Below are 22750 nucleotides of genomic sequence, written 5' to 3' on the forward strand. Positions count from 1 at the left end.
TTATGTCTCTTCAGAAGTGTTGTAATTCACCTTGCCTTAATTCTCACGCATTCCCTTTTAATTTTCTTTTCGTTTCGTGGGCCAAGATCTAGATGGTCCCTCTAGCTCTCTTTTTGTAATAAAGTTCACGTACCTGGCCTAGATGTCTTACAGTTTATATGTTCAGCCTATGGACGTTAAGTCTACAATCTGCTTTCAATTACTTTTTCAGTTATCCCGAACAAAATCCATTATACTTTCAGTGTCCTTCACGCTTCGTAATATTCCACTTCGTAGTCATTATTTTGTTCTATTTGTCTTCAACACATTTTCTATACAACTATGTTAATTGCTTTCGGAAGTCACATAATTACACCATGTAGACGTAGAGAAACATTTCACCCCACCGTCAGTACAGTAGTGTAGGTATAATTTATACAAGAAAGAGTCGGTAGCATTCGGTACACGCTGTAACGATACTTACTGATTCTCTATCAAGGTGAATTTTTTTTATCTAAAATTAAAGAAGATCAGAATTATGCACCGGGGTACTATACAGTCCTCTGAGTAGATGGTTATGCTCTCTGACGAATTGTGCTGGCATTGTACTTTTAATTACAACAAAATGCATAAGAAAATCTTGTTGTTCTTTGATATTAATATTCTGCATTGCTAACTCTCAATAATATCACTGCATAGTACCCAGGGCAAACCACGACATTCACAGGGTTTAATATCTAGCGATATTATCTCTCGGTGCTGTCAAAATTTACGTCAGGGTACTGTGCTGGCCTAGACTAGGTCTCATGGTTTCCAGAGATTCAAACTCAGATCCAACAGAATCATATATCAGGGCATTATATGGTACCCTTGGCTAGAAATCAACACTCCCAGACGTTCATACCCAAATCCAACAGAATTGTGCATCAGGGCACTGTGTAGTAGTACCCCTGACCAGATGTCAACGTTCCAAGAAGTTCATGCCCAAGTACAAACGCTTGCTAATACCCCTGACCAGACGTCAACGCTTCCAGAAGTTCTTACCCAGTCCAAACGTTTGCTGACTCTCGAAATGTTCATTGCATCCTTGCAGGAGTCGAGCAGTAGCAGCATCAGCACTGCTAGCAACCTCAGCAACAGCGGCAGCAGCCTCGGCAGCAACCTAATCCTCGTCCCTCCTCCTTCGAGCACCCCAGTCCCGCCCACTAAGTCCTTCAGCAGCGCCGCCACCACCCCGATGGAGCAGTCGATCGAGTCGGGGATCTCCATGGCCTCGGAGAACGAGGACCTCCGCCTGCAGCTGGAGAACGCCAGGCTGGAGGTCGATCAGCTGCTCAAGAAGACCCACGAACAGCAGGAGACGATCGAGGCCAACCTACTGAAGATCGCAGAGCAGAAGGAGATCATTGACGATCAGCAGATCAAGATCCACGATCTTACAGAGGAAGCCATGGCCATGGTGAGGGTTGGTGCTCAACTTTGCTTTCTTCTTCCACTTCTTTGCGTATTGTTTTGCATAATCCTTTTTAAGAAATGCGGTTTTTGTTATGTTTTATTCCTAGTTTCTTAGCTTAGCTGTTCTGGAGTAACTTTGCTGACATTAGTCATTGTTATGTAATTCCTATTATGAAGTTGAAAGTAGAATATTTTTATATTCTGATCATTTCTATTTATTATCATTTATTATGTAATCGTTGCCTTACTGTAGTTATTTTATAACTTTAGCTCCTTGATCACTTCCAGTTAAATATAAACTCATTTAAATTTTAATTAATTATAATATGGATGTTAACTTGCTGTGTTATTTACAAAAGCACCGTGATCATTTCTGTCATGAAAATTATGTCTTGGAGTGTCAGGTGATCGAGTTTTTCAAGTTATTCAATATATTTGAACAGCAGACAAGCAAATCTTATTTCATAATATCAAAAGCCTTTATATAAACAATTGAAGTTTTTTATTTTAGACATTTGAATATACGCTCATGAATTTGGAACATTTATCAGATTATTAATCTTTGCAACTTTTTGCAGGATCGTGAATGCATGGCCCTAGCCACCTCCCCTCCCGTCTGGCCTCCGAGAAGAGAATCATGTGTAAAGGTAAATTGGATTGAGAGTCACCTTTTCATTGATGATGGTGGAGAGATGCCTTCTTGTAATACGGACGGTTTTTAGAGTAATTTTGCGATGATTATGATTCTTTATGTTGTCATGTTAAGTGAATAAGTATGGTTTTAGTTTTCTGTAAAAGAAAACTATTGTACCGCTTATCTGTCCATCACACTTTTTCCTCTTACCTCAAATCTTAATTACTGAGGCTAGAGGCTACAAATTGGTATGTTGATCATCCGCCCTCCAATCATCAAACATACCAAATTGCAGCCCCTTAGCCTCAGTAGTTTGTATTTTATTCAAGGTTAAAGTTAGCTATAACCGTGCTCCTGGCAGCGATATAGGATAGACCACCTCCGGGCCGTGGTTAAAGTTTCATGGGCCGCGGTTCATACAGCACTATACCGAGACCACCGAAAGACAGATCTGTTTTCGGTGGCTTTGATTATACGCTATAGCAGCTGTACAGAAAACTCGATTGCGCATTTTTTTACTTGTTTTCTTTTGGTGATGATAAAAATGCTTTGGGAACTTAAACAGATTTTATTTCGGGTAATGTAATAGGATTGTCTTCGTGATATTTCATTTGTTTAAAGATACGTGTTTTACTGAATATTGCCGAATTGATGGCATGATGGCACATTTCCATCTCTTTTGAACGATACTATTTACCAGTAATCACAAATCACAATCGTCAGTACATTCCATTGCATAATTATTTAAGGTCTAAAGGTTGCTGTATAGATTTTTGATTGCCTTATCGGAGTTGTGTCTTTATTAGGGGTAAATATAATAATAATGATTATTATTATTATTATTATTATTATTATTATTATTATTATTATTATTATTATTATTATTATTGTTCGCGGAATAAAATCCAGAATATTTTTATTCTATGAAATAAAAGTTGCACAACAAGAATACTTTTGCGAACACTGTACTAATGTTAAGGTTTTCGCAAATTGCAGTTATTATGACTAATAAGAAAATTGAAATTTAACATAGGCATAAGCATCAGAAATGTCAAAAGTGAAAATATTACCATATTGCTCAGCAAGAACCCTTGTTGTCCCGTAGGGAGGTAGTGCCGTCATTGCACCTGACGCGGTGGACTGTAGAAAGTAAGGTTCTCTGTAGTGTCCCTTCGGCACCTAGCTTCAACCCCTTTCATTCCTTTTACAACGTCTGTTCATATGTCTTCATCCATCTTACTTTCCACCCACTCTTAGTCTCGTTGTGCAACTGCGAGGTTTTCCCTCTGTTACACATTTAAAACATTTTAACCCTCAATTTCCCTTTCAGCGCTGAATGACCTCATAGGTCCCAGCGCTTGGCCTTTGGTCTAAATTTTACATTTCGAGAACCTAACTGTAAGTGCTGTGGTCAGTTTTGAACAAATTCTCCTGATAAATTTCATTGTTATTGCTGTTCCTCCTATCATATCCAGCAGATTTTTCACTTCGTCTTGACACTCCTCAGGTATGCGAGCTACCCACCGTTCTTGAGCAATCCAGCGACGAAGAACTGTCGCCGACGTCGTCTCCGACGACACCCGATCCCTCCCCTCACCATACCTTCGACCACCAGGAAGAAGACCTCTACGACGAGGAGACAGACCACCCGCACACGCCCACCGCCTTCCTCACACCCACAACACCCGGTACTGAGCCACCCATCTGGCCACAGGTGAGAATTATTTTATTTGTGGATCGTGGCCACAAATAACCCCATGATATTAAGTAAACTGTGCCTTAAGTATAACAAACTCAAATGGATTCGACCTAATCTGCGTTAGCGATGGTGCTAACGCGACCGTAAACTCATTTTTATTATTTCTCTTTAATTCAGGCTAAATTACAAACATTTCTCGTAACGACAAAAAAACACTCTCCTGTAATATTTTTTTATACAGTATGACTCTGAAATAATGAAAAATAAATTTTCTAATGGAATTACCTAATTAGAAATATTGTAGAGTTTCCTGCTTGCCTAAGTTGCATAGCCAAATAGCTGAACCTACGTCGAGGAGACATTTATTAATGTCTCCTTGATTGGTTAGTACTTATATCCTTAAAATGTAAGGTTATATGAAAATTATGTCCGTTCAGAAAGTGTCTTACCGTAAGCTGAACGGTAACAGAAGTAGAAATGATGAATGTTAAAGCATACTATCAAAATGTTATATCCGTTTTCTGTGGCTACGTAGATCGTCCGTTTTCTTCAGGAAAGACTAACTTTAATATCTGGTGTGGCACGTTCGTCTGTTTAATATTCTCATCGCCCGAAATGATAGCCTTACATTGCCCTTGTGTTTTTATCTGATGTAATTTTGAAATTTTAAGTATTTTAAAGTTTCTTTTAAAAATACCACAAGCTTATTCAGTATTTTGCGTAATTAATGATGTAAAAGTGATACATTATTTTAGAATAACTGTGAATAACTTTCAGCAGTTGTGACCATCACCTTAAAAGTGTCACATTTCGATATTAATTAATTATAATAATAATGTTTTACCTAACGTGATACATATTGAATAATTTATTATTATTATTATTATTATTATTATTATTATTATTATTATTATTATTATTATTATTATTATTATTATTATTAATATTATCCCGCTGAGTAATCCAAAACTTTCACAGAAATAAATAAGAGAAAATGTGTCATTTTTTGGAGGTATGAATTACTCTACGAAATAAGAATGTTAATGTCGACTGAATAATGACATCGCGAAATCAGACGTTTATTTATAAATTTTGTTATAAACTGCAGATATTGCACAAAGATACTCCTATATCTTAAATGTCTACAGAATGAAGAGCATTTGAAAAGAAATCATAACAACTATTAGTTAACCTGATATAGTACATGTACATGCAGTCAAGTATTTTAAATAGCGTTTAAACTGTACAATATAAGCTAAATATTCAGTGAAGACATAAATCTGTATAAATACTACGGTGTGTACACTGTTCCATTATATATAATTATAAATGTAATTTATTCTTCTACATTTGTAGCCGTTTTAGCAAAAGCTTTATTGCTACAGAGAAATATAGAAGTATTGTTAATTTTGTATGAAATAGTGTTACATCCACCGTACATAACTAAATTAATTATGGACTTGCTGAGTAACGAGATGAGCCTTTTCAATGTCACATCGTTAAATATGTGACAGTTTCAATATTGCCTTTTTAAAGTTTTTTTTTTATTTTTAGCCAAGGCATATTTTTCCCCTGCTATTGGTTATTTTTGTAATTTCCAGAATTTTTCACTACTTCAGTTTGTCTCCGTGTTTTGATGACCAGTGTAAAATCTCCCACATTTTGTCAAGTCAGGGGCTTTTTGTCTTCTTATATTAATGACAAGTACCATTTCAGGCGACGGACAACAAATACGGCAGTCAATACGCTCAGTTATCAAGAGTTTCTGACGAGTGGCAGAATCTGCTGGCATCAACATCCAATGCCAGCTCTCCGTGTATAGATATTGGAGATAAAGGTGAGGAAGGAAGGAATTCATTTGTCTCTCTCTCTCTCTCTCTCTCTCTCTCTCTCTCTCTCTCTCTCTCTCTCTCTCTCTCTCTCTCTCTAAATGTTTTAGGAAGTGGTAAATGAATGAGGAAAGCTACTTAATTAATGAATACATAACCTATAAAATTGGCTATCATTGAATTCTTGTCATAAGGTTACTCACTTTTATGTGGTTGAGTTTTTTAAGTACATGGCAAATCGAGGACATAATTAATTTTTTGACGAATGATTGTCACTTATAAAAGGGCAGACGTTAATTTTTCCTCCGTAAAGGACACTGGTGGTCATAAACATGCTCGCTGGTGAATACTGTATTAGAAGCTTTTCTTGGCACAGATGTAGTGCAGAATCTGCCTCGTACTGCATAATACATCAAGGAATGAATTGATTGAGGTAGCTGCACCGCTTGTTCATTCGTTTCCATTTACAAACCAAGCTCGTCCTGCTTTTTTGTCTAACTGGCGGAAAGAGTAGGAAGTCAGGAAAACTATTGGTTTATCCGAACAGAGCATTAAAGGCAGTTTAGTTAATTCAGGTGATGGCACAGGTAAAGGCAAACATAGCTATGCATTGCATAATACATTGATGAAATTGGGCAGGTTCGGGAGTGCAGAAATGATGTAAATGACTCTTCCTCTTGCATTTTGAAAAAAGAAAATGTTTGGTCAGAGGAAACAAGACGTGGCTTATTTCACAAAAAGCATAAACAGAGCATATCCAAACATTGTAATTACTAGATTGCTTCTTATTTAGATTGAAGAGCTTTCTTATCTGAACTTTTCTCATGTATTAAGGGTTTGAAAGTTATTAATACATTGGTTGCATACCTGTGGCAAGGGAAGATTGGCTTTAATGTTCCAAACGGGATTTCCCCTCCTTGGTAGGGGAAATCTGTTTGCCGGTAAGCCAGTATGATCTATGCCATCCGCGGAAGATAATGCCATAATGATTCTCGGCAAGGTATATATCTTCAGAGTTAGAAAATATGTGATTTCATGGCACTAGTGGTGGGTTCATGTGTGACGTCATACATTTTAAACCACCACTAAATAAGCATGTTTGAAAAGTGACCAGTGTAATTACCTGCATACATATTCAGTCCAGTGGTATTTGTCATCTGTGATCTTTCAACATTGAAATTCATCTTAACAACTGAGTCAAACTTTGTTATAAAATCCTGCACTGAAAACTATTTCTAGGTTGCTCACTCAGCACATTACCCAATTTTAGTGAAGTAAATAATTTCACTTTGAAAATGTTTTTATTTTTGGAAAGTCAATAAAATCCACAAGGATACATAATATCACCTGGATTTATAGAGAATTGATTCAGAAATTCAAAAAAGCAATCACTCTCTGGGATACAGTATCCTATATTGACATCACTACAGCAGCAAATGTTCTCCATCCCTCTTTTCACTTAGATATCTGGAGTATATCATGGTCCTGATATTTTCCATAGTGTTGTATCAATTTAAAACAATCCTTACCTTATGTCATAGCAATTAGAATGACTGACCATAACTCAGAATTGAGATTCCACCTGTCTGTAACCTAGTCCCAATTTGGCCTTAGAATAAATTTATACGTACTCAAAGGCTGCTTTCCATAGTCTTTCAAATACTTTCATACCATATCAGTAGTCACAAATTTCTTAGTCCACCATGTCTTGTACATCATCTGAACTCTCTGAGTTGGATGCCTCGTTTTTACTGTCTGCCATTCTACAAATATCAGGTCCACCTGAAGCCTTTTACAACGCACACATCTTGGAGTGATTTTTTTTTTTAGATACATACTTACAGGCAGATAGGTCCAGGACGGAATTTAGTGCTGGCTGACGTACCATCCAGTGCACCAACTGTAAAACTTCCTCTCATTACTACATCTTCCATCCTCTGCCAACAGGGCTTGACACTTGTGCATCCTTCTTCAAATATCTTATGCACAGATCAGCAACTTTTATTGAACATTACTTTCCTTTCATGATGGGAGTTCAGGACTTTTTATTACATCTTTTATCATGTCTGTGGGAGACATGTAAATGCTGCCACTTTATCCACCATTTTTGGAGATGGACTGAGCTAGAGCAGTGACTTTCAGTGTTTGAGTCTTTTTGTCAAGATTTCTAGTGAACAGTCCAACAGAAAGATGCTTTGATTGATAGATATGGATTTATGAAGACCATCTTCCACATCAGATGGATGGAATAGGCAAGAAGTCGTCGTCATCCACGTCCAGTGATTGATCTGAAATGTGTTAAAGTCTGGTCTGTGATCTTTTGGAAATTTGTTACCTTTAGCTCCCCTCTGAAGTCTGATTTCCCGAGGCGACACACTTTTGAGGCTCATTAGCAATTCTCCATAGTTATCTAGGAATACAACTACCGAATTATCCGGCTCAGATAAGTTTCCTGAATATGAGCTTTCTTGCAGAAGTTTGTAGACGTATAATTCCAGCATATAGCACTGAGGCATCAAGTTTCGTGACCAAAAGCAGTGATTGGTGCTATCATCTCTTTGGGTATATCAGTTCTGATATGCATGACAAGGTCCTGATAATCTCTTTTGTACATTTCGTTACCAGCTGTTTCATCATTTTATTCTTTGTACTCAGGTTCCTTGTCACTGATTCTGGGATAATCCTATAGCATGAAGCATGCTAGCAGTCATCTACAGCAACAATGCCTATTCTTGTTACAGCTAGAATCCCAATATCGCCCCTTTGGATTACACATTCACTTAGTGTTCGATTAGACTTGGTTGTACAGCTTGTGTGACTTAGAGCCCTTCAGAAATTTTCCCTTATTTCAGAAAATTCGGATTCTGTTATACAACCTAACCCCTCTGATATACCATACAGGTATCTTCACCTGTTTCATCAGTAATGCTTTTATTGGCTTTCCTTTTCGGAGCCATTAAGTTGCTTTCCACAGTGAAGAGGTTTTGGCATTTCTGGAGATAGTAAGTCCTGGGGACACCTGTTCTGTTAATTTATTTAGCATGGTCTAAAATAGAGACATTGTTTCTCAGTTTGGCAACTTCTAGTAATGTTTTCAGGATTCATATTCCTTAGCAGTAACTGAGGTCATCATCAACTTTTGATGATTTTCGGTGTGCCATACATTGCTCATTAAATTCTTTCTTGTTAATGGGCCTCCATTCTGAAACAAAGTGACTCAGCTACTCAATAATAATCTTATTAACATTTTAGTGAGTAAAGCCCTTCCTTTAAAGGTGATGTACATGTGTGTATGAATGGTGATTTACAGGATATATAAATATGGAACAGAAGTAAATCTCATGTAATGTATAGTCACTGTGTTGCCAGTGCCAGTAATCGACATCTTTCGTTAAGATGCTAACTTTAACAACTTTTTCTGGATAACGTGTACATTGAGTATTTTTTGTTCTGTTTTGTTTTCAAAAGTGTTTTTTGACACAGGGTTATGAAAAAACGATAACATGCAGAAAGTTGCCTTAGAGATTTTCTAGCTGTAAGCTCTGCATACCTTGCCAAAAACCTTTTTAAGAATTATTCACCCAGAATGCACCAGTGGCCCAAATTTTGGATCTTGCCTCTTGGACTATCATTAGCACTATTATTATTAGTATAACAAGATCATGGGCATACGAGTATATCCTTATGAAACAGATCAGATACCATGAATTTGCCGAGCTGGAAGAAACAGAGCAGAGATAAAGAAAGGGTTAAAATATCTTGAATCTGGTTAGCAGCTTTCAAAATTTCTTGACCAGTGTTGGAGCAATTTGTAAAATGAGTTAACAAGAGGAAATATCATCAACTGAGTGTAAATGCATATAGATATGTGAAAACACCCCGGAATTCGTGATAACACTTGCAATTACTAAGTTCCTTCTAGAAGTATTCGATTAACCAGTTCAAATGACAAAAATTCTAAAAAAAGACAGCATAGTTTCATAACAGGCTAATCAGTAAATCATGAAATAAAATTTAAACTGGCAATATTTGTCCTGTCTGAAGACTTGATGATACATCAAACTACTTTTCTAAAGTTCATGTAAAGATACATATACTATAGAAAATAGAGAAACTCACAATTAATAACAAAGAATTGCTTGTGTGAGAATAAACATAGACAACCAAATAACAGATTTCTGAGACTGTTTTAAATTACCAGAAAATCAAATGTGCCAATATAGATTAACAAGTCTGTACAGAAAAATTAAGCCGAATGAATTATTTAGAACAATTGTAGTGAAACCATGTCCCTAGGAATTAATACTAATTTAATTTTAAATTTAAATTAACTTGAGTTTTATTTGAATGAATAAATTTGAATTTGAATTTAAAAGATTTCTGTTATTTTATCATAAGACATTTGTTCTTTTGTTGCTTTAAATAAGTTTAGATTTATGTAAACTTCAAACTTCAAAACTTAATATTGTATCCCTGTTTAAAATTTCTTTCCCAACCTCCTTTACTGGTTATATATAAAAAACATTGTTTATTCTTCTTCTTTAATTGTTATTGCAACATAATGTTTCAAACCTTAATTTCAAGATTTTTGAGCACAAAAAGTGTTTGCTTGTTGGCCGAGCAGGGCTACAGTTACAAGACGATGTTCAAAATTAAGTAAGTTAGTGATATGAAAGTGATAGAAAATGGTGAGACGCTCGTTTTCTGTTGAAGAAAGTTAGTTTCTTACGGATGTCTAATGTATTTTGTTACATTTGGCAAGTGAAATGGATGGGCTGACTAACTAATGTTGTGATATTTTGTGACAGTTTACCATACGTTATGGTTCTCGCTTGTTGATATCTATTTTGTATTCAATACTTTGTGTAAACGTGATGCTAATAATTTTATAGAGATAATATGAGCATGAACATCAACTAGTACCAGTATCGGAGAGTCTTTTCAAAAAACAAAACAAAAAATGCTTGGTTTTTTTATATTAAATCATAATACTTATTGAGAGAAGGTTTAGATTTTAAAAAATTATAGTATATACCAGTGTTTTCGTTTGATATCCCTAGAGCTTTGTTTGTCTCCTTTTTTTGTTCTCATCATCTTTTCTTTCTCTCTTTGTTCTTCTCTCTCTCTCTCTCTCTCTTTGTGTCTCTCTACTCAATCGTCTCTCTCTCTCTCTCTGTTTCTTGAAGATAAATCTGAAAATACCTCGTTCTTTATTTCTATGCATTTAAAGATTTGATGTTTTAAGCAATCTTATCAAAAAATATATATGATATATTTAGTGGCTGTGTGACCCAAATTTGAAAACTCCTCGTACTACGAACTTTTTACATTCATGGAGCATGATTTATGAATCTGATTCATTCTGAGACTTCATGTTTCAGGTCTGATAAGGTCTTACCAGAATTAGAGGTCTCTGATGTCCTTCTTTCAAATGCTTATTCTTCTTATGACGTGATTTTCCCTCCTTTTGTCTTAAGATTCATTTTTCGTGTAACCTTATTTTCGTCATGACTGGTGAAGGCTAGTTTACAAAATGCATTCTGTGTATCATCTGATTTAAAATCCATCTTTCATAGAATCTGATTTATCAAACTGATTCCTCACTGAATCTTGTCCCTTAGACTGAATTTTCGAGGGAACTTGTTTCTAAAATTAATTTGTTTCCAATTCTGATTTATTATATCTCCTCTCCAGAAGAAACATTTCAGCGTTTTTACTTCATAACAGCTTATTTATAAAACTCTTCATAAAACAATATTGTTTAATGAATTCATGGTAAATAATTACATATCCTCTTCATATTGCCAGATTTCAAATGTATATTCTTCATAAATCCTAATTTATCTGATATATTCTTCAAAACACCTCTGTCTAACTCTTACCTTCTTCTTCCCCAGACTGTCTCGCACAGTGGTACTCATCGAGCCGTGTCCTGGAACTAGAGGCTCAGAATTCCCGCCTGGAAGCCGACCTGCAGGAGGCCAGAGACCACGCCGACCTCTTGGAATTCCGCATCCTGGAGTTTACGGAAGGCGCCGATAGGGTGAGTACAAAACATCTATTCATCTTAGCCACTTTGACTATTTATGCATCGATTCAAAGGATGGTTGTTGTTTGTCAACAAAAGGAAGGTTGCCTGCAGGTACCTGAAGCTTATTTGCTATGTGGGTTTGGTTAGTGTCGTATTTTATTGCCTGTTCTTTGGTTTAGGCTTTGGTTCGTTCATAGACCTGATCGTACCCATCTCATATCCGTATGTTATTGGTTAGTTGTGTAACGGGTATTCTTTAGCGTGACGTTATCTATTCTATAACCTTTTCCGTAGGTCGTTTTCGATTTTGCTTGCTTTTCTGATTCGGTGATGTTCATTGTTATATATATATATATATATATATATATATATATCACATATATCTGTATGTATATACATATATATAGATGTGTGTACGTATATAGTGCGAAGAGATGGATTATATCTTTTAATCCTTAAATATTTTTAGTTTATTCTGCATTTACTCTCGACCTATTTCGGTAACACAGTATAAATATAAACGATGAATTGAATGAGCGAGACTGGCGTCAGTGTCTTCGCGATTTGTGCCACGCTCGTGTTGCCGACCTGTGGGATGAAAGATGAGAGCAAGACCTGGAGGAAATGGATCTTGGAGGAGAGAGGGGAAAGGAGGAAGCTGGTCGGAGTCGTGATCTGTCCATATTGTATTCCGACATCCCCCTGGAGAGCGGACCTGGAGTAACCTACATAATTATTAACTTTCGGTCGCCCAGTGCGCGCCACGTTTTTATTTTTTCAGTGGGGTAGAGCAAAGGTAGTTGCCCTTGCTGATAAGACAGAGACAGCATGGAAAATACATGAAATTAAGAAGAAACTATATACAGATTCATAACAATGATATAATGAGACAAATATCAAAGTGACTAAGAAAAAGGACTACAACACTAATACCAAAAATATTCAAAACAATGTCAAGTACATTATTTTTATTATTATTATTATTATTATTATTATTATTATTATTATTATTATTATTATTATTATTATTCAGAACCTGCAAACGTTTATTTGGAACAAAACTAGAAGGCCTTGAAAACAATCTTCCGATTAGATTACCCAGTCTTGAAAAAGGAGAGAAAAAAAAAAACCAGTGAGGTAAGCTTAGTCAACCACCAACTTCTGTAAATATCTGCATACATAAGCAACGAAACAGGTTTGAAAAGGCTCAGACCAAAGATTCAGAAAAGCCACGTTCCCCTTGTCTTCATCATTCTCTCAATATCTTTTTATTGTTACGTCTGCTTCTTCCAATACATTATTAAATATGTATCCTTCCTCTTTTATATCTTCCACCATTTTTTCCATTTGAATCTCAACTTTTATCACATAGGTTTCTTCCGTCCTCACTCGCCATAATCCTTTTTATCCCGTTGGGGCGCAGTGCTGTCAGTGCACCTCATGCGGTGCACAGTAGGCATTACTTAAGGTTCTTTACAGCGTGCCTTCGGCCCCCAGCTATAAACCCTTCCATTCCTTTTTTACAGTACCCTCCTTTCTGTTCTCTTTCTTCCACCTGACTTTCCACCCTCTCCTAACAATTGATTCGTAGTGCAACTGCTTTGAGGTTTTCCTCCTGTTACACCTTTCAAACCTTTCATTGTCAATTTCCGTTTCAGCGCTGAATGACCTCATAGGTCCCAGAGCTTGACCTTTGGCCTAAATTCTATATTCAATTCAGTCAATTCCCCATAATCCTTTCACTGTTAATTATATCTCTTTATTCTTGTTTATCTTCAACATTCTTCCCCCTATGTCTCATTAGTTCCTAACTTCATAACACTCCTTTCTGCACATCCTCGTTCACCTGTGCGGCATTCAGTTCTAGTCTTTTGTAACATAACCAACTTTTTTTCCAGGTAACTTTCTTTATCTCGTCTCGATGTTTTTATTGTGGTACTTTCTGTATTTTCAGTTTCTTGATGGCTTTGCTAAGCCTCAAATGAGATCTATAATTTACATAGGTTACTGAAGTTATGGGAATATGTCCAAGCTCACTTAGTTATTGTTATGTGCACGCGCACACACAAATATCTATCTATATCGATCGATCTATCTATCTATCTATCTATCTATCTATCTATCTATCTATATATATACATGTGTGTGTATGTATACATAAATATTGTAGATAGATAGAGAATGAGACAACATAATGCGTGATTAATGGACACGGGATTTTTATATATAAAATTAAATATTAAGCCACAAATTACCATCACTGTAGAAATCACATATGCACAAGTGGATGCTATCACTTCGTTATCGGAACCTAATGGCATAAGTCTGAATCTAGCCAGGCCAGGCTAGACGCACATATCGTATATAGTTCCCTTTTGGGTATTATTATTCCCAGTGTAAAGTTAATTCGATATTAAGGTTTGTGTATGTGTATAAATATTATACATATACACATATATATATATACAATATATATATATATACAAGCATATATAATTTATATATGTATATAATATATACGCACGCACACGCACACGCATGCAGCTCGCCTCATAAAGTGAGGGGCCAAAGTTCAACACCATATATGGGGAACGACTCGGGATCTTTTCATGAAAAATACCTGGTACTTTTGGTGGGTTGCACCTAGGGTAGAAAAGTTGATATGCCCAACAATTTTTCCATAAATAAATCAGTATATATGTGTATACATATGTGTTACAGTATGTATATATGTATCTATAGAAGCAGTGACAGCGAAAGGTTAAGTAGAACCTTTGTCGAGGTAATTTGGTGGTGGTTTTCCCGTTACGCAACAAAATTTGTTTATGGCAGGCGAAAAAGACGCCACCATAAACTAATCAAAAATTATGTCACTGGCGGGCCTTTCTGCCATCCATTCTTATTTCATTGCGCGATAATGCCAGCGGAATCGTGTTTCATCAACTCATTTGATTGATTTGGTATGTTTTGTGTTGTGTTTGTGTTTGTGAGGTAGCTGCTGCAATGGTGGTACATCAAAAGTCAGTGAAATTTTTCTCTGAGAATTCTTCAGTTATTGGGATGTTTAAACATGCATTTGTTTTGCATAGTTTGTGTATATATATATATATATATATATATATAGTTATATATATATATATATATATTAATTTTGTCAATAGAAATTAAAACAAGATATAACATATGGTATAAAACAGATATTCAATGAGACAACTTCTGAGTGATAAGAATATTTTTAAAACTGAGCCACAAATGATCTCTTGATAACATCAAGACTTTATATCTAAGTTATATAGATATATAATATATATTATATATATATATTATATATATATATATATATACCACAACCTGGTATAAGTCCAGATATATATACCTGTTATGTTTTTGGTATATATATATTATTTAATATATCTAATATAATTATATGTATATATATATGTATATATCATGTGTATATACTATATTACATATTGATAATTCACTTGTATACCATTATCAAGAAGGGAAAATTTTTGACTCGCATATTTTTAGAAATATTCTTATGCACTGGAAGATTTGAGGTCAGTCACTGAATATCTATTTTTCTGACTGATATGTAAATCTAGTTTTAATTTTTTTTGCTGATTGCATACTGTTTGAAAACAAAAGCTGTAATGGCACGCGTCCAAATCAATCCAGCACTAGCTCTCTCTCTCTCTCTCTCTCTCTCTCTCTCTCTCTCTCTCTCTCTCTCTCTCAGTGCTAAAAGTTAAAAGTTTAGAAGTCCTGTAAGGCCAATCTTGATTAGTTATTGCCTAGTTACCTAAACACGCCTGGCTACAATCTCCAGGATGTAGACCCAAGCGAAAGGCTTTTTCGGGTGTGGGTTCTGCATAGGCCCCAACCCACGCTCAGCCAAGGAAAAGTGGGTTAGAGGTGAATGTAGCCCGCAGATTATGGCAGGCGTCTGTAGCAGTAGTAGTCAGGCTGTCAGTTTCATGACCCATATTTCCCACCAGAATTTAACCATATCACTTCTTGCGATTTTCCGAAGTGGTGAAGGTGCTCAGCCTGACCTTTAGCATTGTTGTGGGAGGATATCGAAATGAGTTTCGAGACTGCAACGCTTGTCAGAGAGTTATCTCATTTTTGTTGAGAGACACGGTTTATAGCCGGGGAGTGCTGCGATAGCATTCACTTCCTATCTTTAAATTGCTTTTCATTTTCATCTCTGTGACCTTGTTATTTACATTTTTATAAAAAGTCACGTTCACATTTGGTATCGTTGCAGTATTTCACTAGATCCTGATCCACCTGGAAAACGAGTGAATATGTTTACTCGTTTTCCAGGTAGATCAGGATCTAGTAAGATATTGCAACGATACCAAATGTGAACGTGACTTTTGAAGAATTAGAGGAATTTATTTCTGGTGATAGAAATTCATTTCTCGGTATATTGTGGTTCGGATTCCACAATAAGCTGTATGTCCCGTTGCTAGGTAACCAGTTGGTTCTTAGCCACTTAAAATAAATCTAATTCTTCGGGCCAGCCATAGGAGCGCTGTTAATCACTCAGTGGTCTGGTTAAACTAAGGTATACTTAACTTTGTATTTCACTAGATCCTGATACACCTGGAAAACGAGTGAACATATTGACTCGTTTTCCAGGTAGATCAGGATCTGGTAAAATATTGCAACGATACCAAATGTGAACGTGACTTTTATAAAAATTTAAACGAGAAATACGCCGTTGCCTGTTGTTGGTTATTATCGTAAAATGAAAGGAGTAACAAAATCCACCGTATACTCAGATCCTGCATTGTTACTTTTCTTCATTGCTTCAGGCAGTGTATCGGTAAACCTTTCCGTCCAATTTCACCGCAGATGTTTTTCGTGCAATTTTCATTTGATGGCTGAACTTTTCAAAATGGTAAAATAGGCATTTTATTATTTTTCCAATTGCAGTTGTTGGGAAAATTTATGACAAAATCGGAAAGAATATTGTTGTTTGATGATACCTTTACAGATTCATATTTTCGTCAAAGATTACGATTATTTTTATGCTATGAGGTTTATGTTGACTTATAGACTGTATTTCTCAGTAAATTGCCAAATTGATTTAGGTCGTAATTCTGGGAAAATCAGTTTTATTGTTATGTCGCGTGGCAGGTCATGTTTTACGAGTCGAAAATGAAACTTTAAAAATACAACATTCGGAACCAGAGAAATATATTGTATTATATGTGACGCAAGAGCTGCGTGCCTGCGGTTTTATTGATATTTTGAATTATATAGTTGATTACCTGCGCTGTAATTGATGTGGTAATTTGGTCATTATGCGTATATGCAAAACTACTTTTGTCCTTTTATTTCATAAATGCATGAACCATGTTTTAACGGCTTGCATACTACAAATAATCAGCTGGAATGAGCAGTCCAGTGCTTAATCAACTATTTTAGTTAGGGGTTTGATGACAGAGTCACCTGCTATCGGATTATTTTGATTATAGAAACACAACATGCACACCATTTGGCTTTCAAGATGGGCTTAATAATATTTTCAGCGTGGTAGCCACATTTTCTTTGTCCATCTTTCTCTTTCTCTCTCTTTGTAGCTTGTCAGTATGTGTGATTTACAATTCAGTAGCATTTATCGCTATTTTTGACGTTATCCCGTTCAAGATACGTCGCCACAGTTTTGACTGGATGATGTCATCAGCAATGCTTTTACCATGTTAACGTCTGTACCTCACCTCTCTCTCTCTCTCTCTCTCTCTCTCTCTGTCTGTCTGCCTCTCAAAGGTCTGTATATGTCAAATCAATCTTCATTGTTCTTTCCGAACAGTGATTTACTCGGCGTGAACTCGGCAGCATCAGCTGAAAGGTGGGATGGAGGAAGTTTTGTTGTTTCGACCCTTGCTTGAGTCATTCCCTGGGTGGGGCTGTGAATGAGCGAGTAATGACGTTGGAGTATATTTTCTTATATTCTTTGTTTATCTCTTTCTATTTTATATTTTATTATTTCTGCTTTTTATTGTTGTTACAATACAAGGACGCACTAAGTCTTTGCTGATGTGAATGCGTCTTTGACTTCCACTTAAGTAACACTATTTCCTTTGTTAAGTGATCGTCTGAGACATTGTATATTCATCAACAGGGAGGCGTGAGCTATTTCATCATGGTTTTCTTAAGGTTAACTTTTGTTTTACTGTTGTGAAGTCGTGCAATAGAAAATGCTCATTTCACTTTAAGCCCAGACCTTGAAAATAATAAAGAGGGGAAAATTACTATCACTGGTGTTAAACTCTGTACTTTTCGTTTTCGAGGAAAAGTAGGCCTTGTTATACAAACGTACATTCTCTGGAAGAGGAATAAAATGGCCCTTGTTGATAATTTTATATATATATATATATATATATATATATATATATATAGTATATATATATATATATATATATATATATATATATGTATATGTATCATGTATAAGGGCAGTGTGCGTTTATAAAATGAATATGATTATATCCAAAGAAATAATTATTGAAGAAATGAAACATATATGAATAGATGATTAATCGAGAAAAGACAATCTAGCGGAACGAACTTCATGGAAGCAGCTTTCTATAACTCTGTCTCTTTCAGATCAGTAGAAATTTAAAGAAAACCAACGAATAGTAAAAAAAAAAAAAAAATTTTGCGCACGATATACAGGGATTCGAGTCTCACTCCAACCAACCGGTATCACTCAAAACCGGGATTTAGATTACCACTGATTCTACTGTATGTGTGAACATTCTGTAAAAGTATTCCAGTAACCAGTTATATTCAGAGATTTTTCTTTTGTGTGAGATTTTCCTATTTCCTCAATATCCCCATCTCTCTCTTCATCTTTTTATGTATACTTGAGCTCATTTTAAAGTGTGTAAGTGATTCTATCCCTCTCTCTGTCTATATATATATATATATATATATATATATATATATATATATATATATATGTGTGTGTGTGTGTGTGTGTGTGTGTGCATGTGTCTCACTTACCAGTCAAGTATATTGTTTGCACTTGTGGTCATGTGCGCCCACTTTCGTTTAATGCCTTAATCTGTCTCATTAATTCTAAGGATAAACTTTCTCTTGATAAGAACTGAATAAAATTGTGTTTTAAAGATATGCCGAAAAAAAAAAAACGTGCTTGACTAGGACCCTAGCAAGTACCGGTTTCAAGCAGTTCTGCCACGGTAATCATGGCCTCTAAATTTATGAATTATTTTACTTTCCGTGAGGGAGATTGCTATTTGAGTCACTTGTGCGCGGTACAAGTTGCTTCAGACTTATTCTTAGAATCTCTTATTAAACGGCCGTTACGTCCTTCGAAACATTGTGGAGTATTTCACAATCTTTCTCTCCTTACATGAATGAACTCGCACGCACACACACACACACACACGCACACACACACACACACACACACACACACACACACGTCGATGCACAAATGCGCTCATGTATATTCAGAGACGAATAAGCGCTTTAAAATGATTATTATTTGTCTAGCTGTATAAGTTCTAAACATGAATCTGTGGCAAGGTTTCCCCTCTCAGTTCACATATACGTCCCAAAGATTTTCAATCATTCTTTTTTAATGGATCATATTACTCGGCATTATGCATTAATCATCAAGTAGGACTCTCTCTCTCTCTCTCTCTCTCTCTCTCTCTCTCTCTCTCTCTCTTTACGGATGGGATTTCCATTCGTGAGGGGCTGGATGTCTGCGGTTTCTAAATCCTTTTACTTCCCGGTTTTGTCTCATGCCTTGATGTACTGAGAGATACAAGTCATGTTCGTGGATTTGTAGAGTTTATTCTTGTGCGTTTTGTGTGCTTTTTGAGACGTTACGCATGTCGTAACTATGTAAATGATTAGTATTAGAATTATCTGCCAATATTGACATGATATCATCCAAGAATATGACTTGTTACGAAGTTGTGTGGCCTATCAGTTGTGTTAGCTATTGCCTATTGATTCCAATTTCTTGAAGCAAAAATATTACAGATGGAAAACTAAAAGCAAATTTAAGTTCCGTAGAGAAGAATGTAGGCTATGAATTCTGTTTGTAAACGAGAATGTACTTTTGGGTCTGAGTATGAAAAGAATGTAGTTGTTAAGCGAGAAAATGGAATGAATTCAATCAATGGTAGACAGTCACGGCTGAATTCACCTCATAGGTGGGCGTATTATGTGTATAAACGGTCGGGAATGTGAAAAATGAATTCAACCCCTGACAAGGAAGATAGAAAAAAAAATTCAAATTGTGGGAAGCATTCAGGTGTTCCCCGCATTGCAACGACCACTTCTGCCTTCGCTCCTCTAGAGGACAAAAAGGCTACTGTTTGAACCACTTGGATGACAAAGGCTTCCCTTCACTCCTAAAGGACCTCGCCACCCAGCAAGCACTTCAAGAGAATTTACAGAGGCGGTTAGTTAGTAGGACCTTCACTGCAAGGGGTCCCCCTTGAGAAAGAGGTGCTGGCAATTATGGATGTAGCTTTCATTTACTAACTAATTAATATCATTGATTGTTTAATTATTACCTGGAACTTACCGCGCATTATTTGTGGTTAGCTATTTTGTAAGCTTAATTAAGAATATGTTTTTTGCTTTAGTTTACATATACCCCTAAAAACATAATCATTTGAGAACATATTTTTCTCATAGTTTACAAATACCTTTAAAAACATAATGATTTAAGAATATATTTCCTTTATAATCTACAAGTGCCCCTAAAGACATTATCCTTTTTTCTGAAGATTTTTAAGAATATATGAAGCAACAAAATCATAAATAAAATACTTTGTGAAAAAAATCGAAATCATATGAGCCATAATTATAGATACACAGTGTCATGGGTTCTAATCTTAAGGAAGGTATCCCAAAACGACTGTCTGTGCTGCCTGTTGAGCCCGCCTCCTGAAGGTGTGGCGGAAGGGGCTGGGCGTCCCTGAGTCAACAAAGCGAGGCATTATGCTCGGCGCCTCACCTTTGGCCCTCTTTTGTCGGTGGATTTGGTCGTTGGTGCGGCCCACTGCTACGTTCCAGGCTTCGTTGATTCGTTCTCCACTGATATTTGGGTGTCTTGTATCTGAAATCAGTGTGTGTGTGTGTGTGTGTGTGTGTGTATATGTATATATATATATATATATATATATATACACATACAAAACACACATAAACACGCATTTTACAAACATTACAGCATATTTATATATTATATATATATAATTCCTATATCTCGATATATATTAGAATTGATAACATACATAGTACATATTATATATATTTTATATCTATATCTCGATTAAATTGATATATATATATATATATATATATATATATATATATATATATATATATATATATATATAATGTGTGCGTGTGTTTGGTAGTTTTTTCTCCTTTGCTTATGTCAGCATATCTGGTGTTCCAATAAATATCTCCGTAGTGCCTTTCGTAAATTCGCTCATATACTGTCAACCTCAGCAGTACAACAATATCGAGAATCTTTTGTTTACGTTCATTTATCGTTGTGAATCCTGTCCTTATTACTTCATGGACTAGGATTTCTCTGCGGTGCCTACATCTTAAGTAATCTGTTAAATTCCCGTTCGGTGGGAAGCATACTTAGTTTTCCTCTTCGTAGAGCATCCTGCGTTGATTTTATATCCTCGTCATAAATAACACTGAATTGATTCTCAAATACATACTAACTGTTCTCTAAGTCACCTTCCAACATTGCTGAAGATTCTTAGGAATCGCCTTTTGGTATTCATGTAGCACATTTACCTTTAGCCATGTAACTGACAAATTCATATTTCTAGAAATGTGAAAGAAAAGCCACTTGTTCAGTAAGGCTATGTGAAATCACATTTAGGTATTCTTGTATTGCACTGTCCTTCCATCTTATACCTGATGAGCTTTGTTCCAGTATAATGAGGACGTTGTAAACCAATCTAACAAGCTGCTTGTACCTAGTTAATGATACAAGGATACTTTTTTCTTCACACTGAGGCCCACTCAAATTCCATCTTTAGGCTTCTGTCGCAGGCATAATTACGTGCCGTGTAATGAGCTACGTGGCTAGGAACTACGAAGTTATTATTAAGGCTTCGAAGTAGTCGAAAGTCTTCGGAGTAGTTTAAAGACTATGAACCTGACGTTCACCTTTCCCACTCAGTATTTTAGTCTTTCAGTGAGGGAATTATAAATGCAAAAGGCGCTGTGTGGCCAGCCGTCTGGGTTTATACCTGGTGTTCCGCCAGGCGCGATCTCTGTCCCACATTCTTTTGAGGTCAAATATTTCGATGAGTGTAGAGGAATCGCCCGGATGGTTTTTTTTTTCATTCATTTTAATAATTGTGATGCCGGGGACGTTTTTGTGCGCCGTTTGCGTGCGTTGATTTATTCATCACCGGATGTCTTTTTCTTTCATTGAATTTTTTATTACGATTGTAATTGTCAGCCTTTCGCTTCTTGAAACTTCATGATTCTATTAAATGATACTAATTTTTATTACCAATTAATTTGTCATTGTAATACTCTTCGAGTATGTATCATAAATAAGTTGGCTGATGAATGTACTCCTTACTGTAAATTTACGTCCCAACGTTGAAGTGAAAGAGATGAGAAAGAACAACTGATTGACCAATGTCTATTAACTGGCGTTATAATAACTACTTTTATAGACGCTATAGACGCGTGATTGATAGATACAATTACAAATTGCCGTTACAGGGAAAATCTCGTTGACCTCTCTCTCATGTAAACTGCCGTGGAGTGCGAGCAACACATGATTTTTGTTTAACACTGCCCAGTTTCTCAGCAGAAGGAAAGTGAATGGGGGGGATTGCGTCCTCAAAATGAGATTTCTAAAACCTCATATAGTTGGATCAGTCAAGGTCGTTTGATTGTTGTCGGTGACGTTCTTTTCATTTTATTTTTTCACGAGCCAGGTTCTTTTGTTTAAGAACCAACAACGTTCTGAGTTATGTAGATCTCTCAGATGGGTGGCTTTTTACATTCATTTTGCTGAGTTGCATTGTGGTGTGTCTTTGTTGGCGTATGTTGCCTTGGTCTTTCACCCGTCT

The 22750-nt window shown here is 36.0% G+C and overlaps 1 protein-coding gene across 5 annotated transcripts in view; it reads left to right on the forward strand.

Annotated features, from left to right (window-relative positions):
* The window catches only part of LOC136835542 (flagellar attachment zone protein 1-like), a 406052-nt gene that overhangs the window by 271576 nt on the left and 111726 nt on the right, over positions 1 to 22750 (forward strand). For all 5 annotated transcript variants that reach the window (XM_067099190.1, XM_067099186.1, XM_067099187.1 and 2 more), the window contains 5 exons: positions 1073 to 1438; positions 2013 to 2081; positions 3576 to 3782; positions 5484 to 5604; positions 11494 to 11639. In XM_067099190.1, coding sequence (XP_066955291.1) covers positions 1073 to 1438; positions 2013 to 2081; positions 3576 to 3782; positions 5484 to 5604; positions 11494 to 11639 — 909 coding nt within the window. The remainder of the gene's footprint in view (positions 1 to 1072; positions 1439 to 2012; positions 2082 to 3575; positions 3783 to 5483; positions 5605 to 11493; positions 11640 to 22750) is intronic.

Source organism: Macrobrachium rosenbergii, chromosome 55, assembly GCF_040412425.1.
Source record: "Macrobrachium rosenbergii isolate ZJJX-2024 chromosome 55, ASM4041242v1, whole genome shotgun sequence".
Classification (NCBI taxonomy): Eukaryota; Metazoa; Arthropoda; class Malacostraca; order Decapoda; family Palaemonidae; genus Macrobrachium; species Macrobrachium rosenbergii.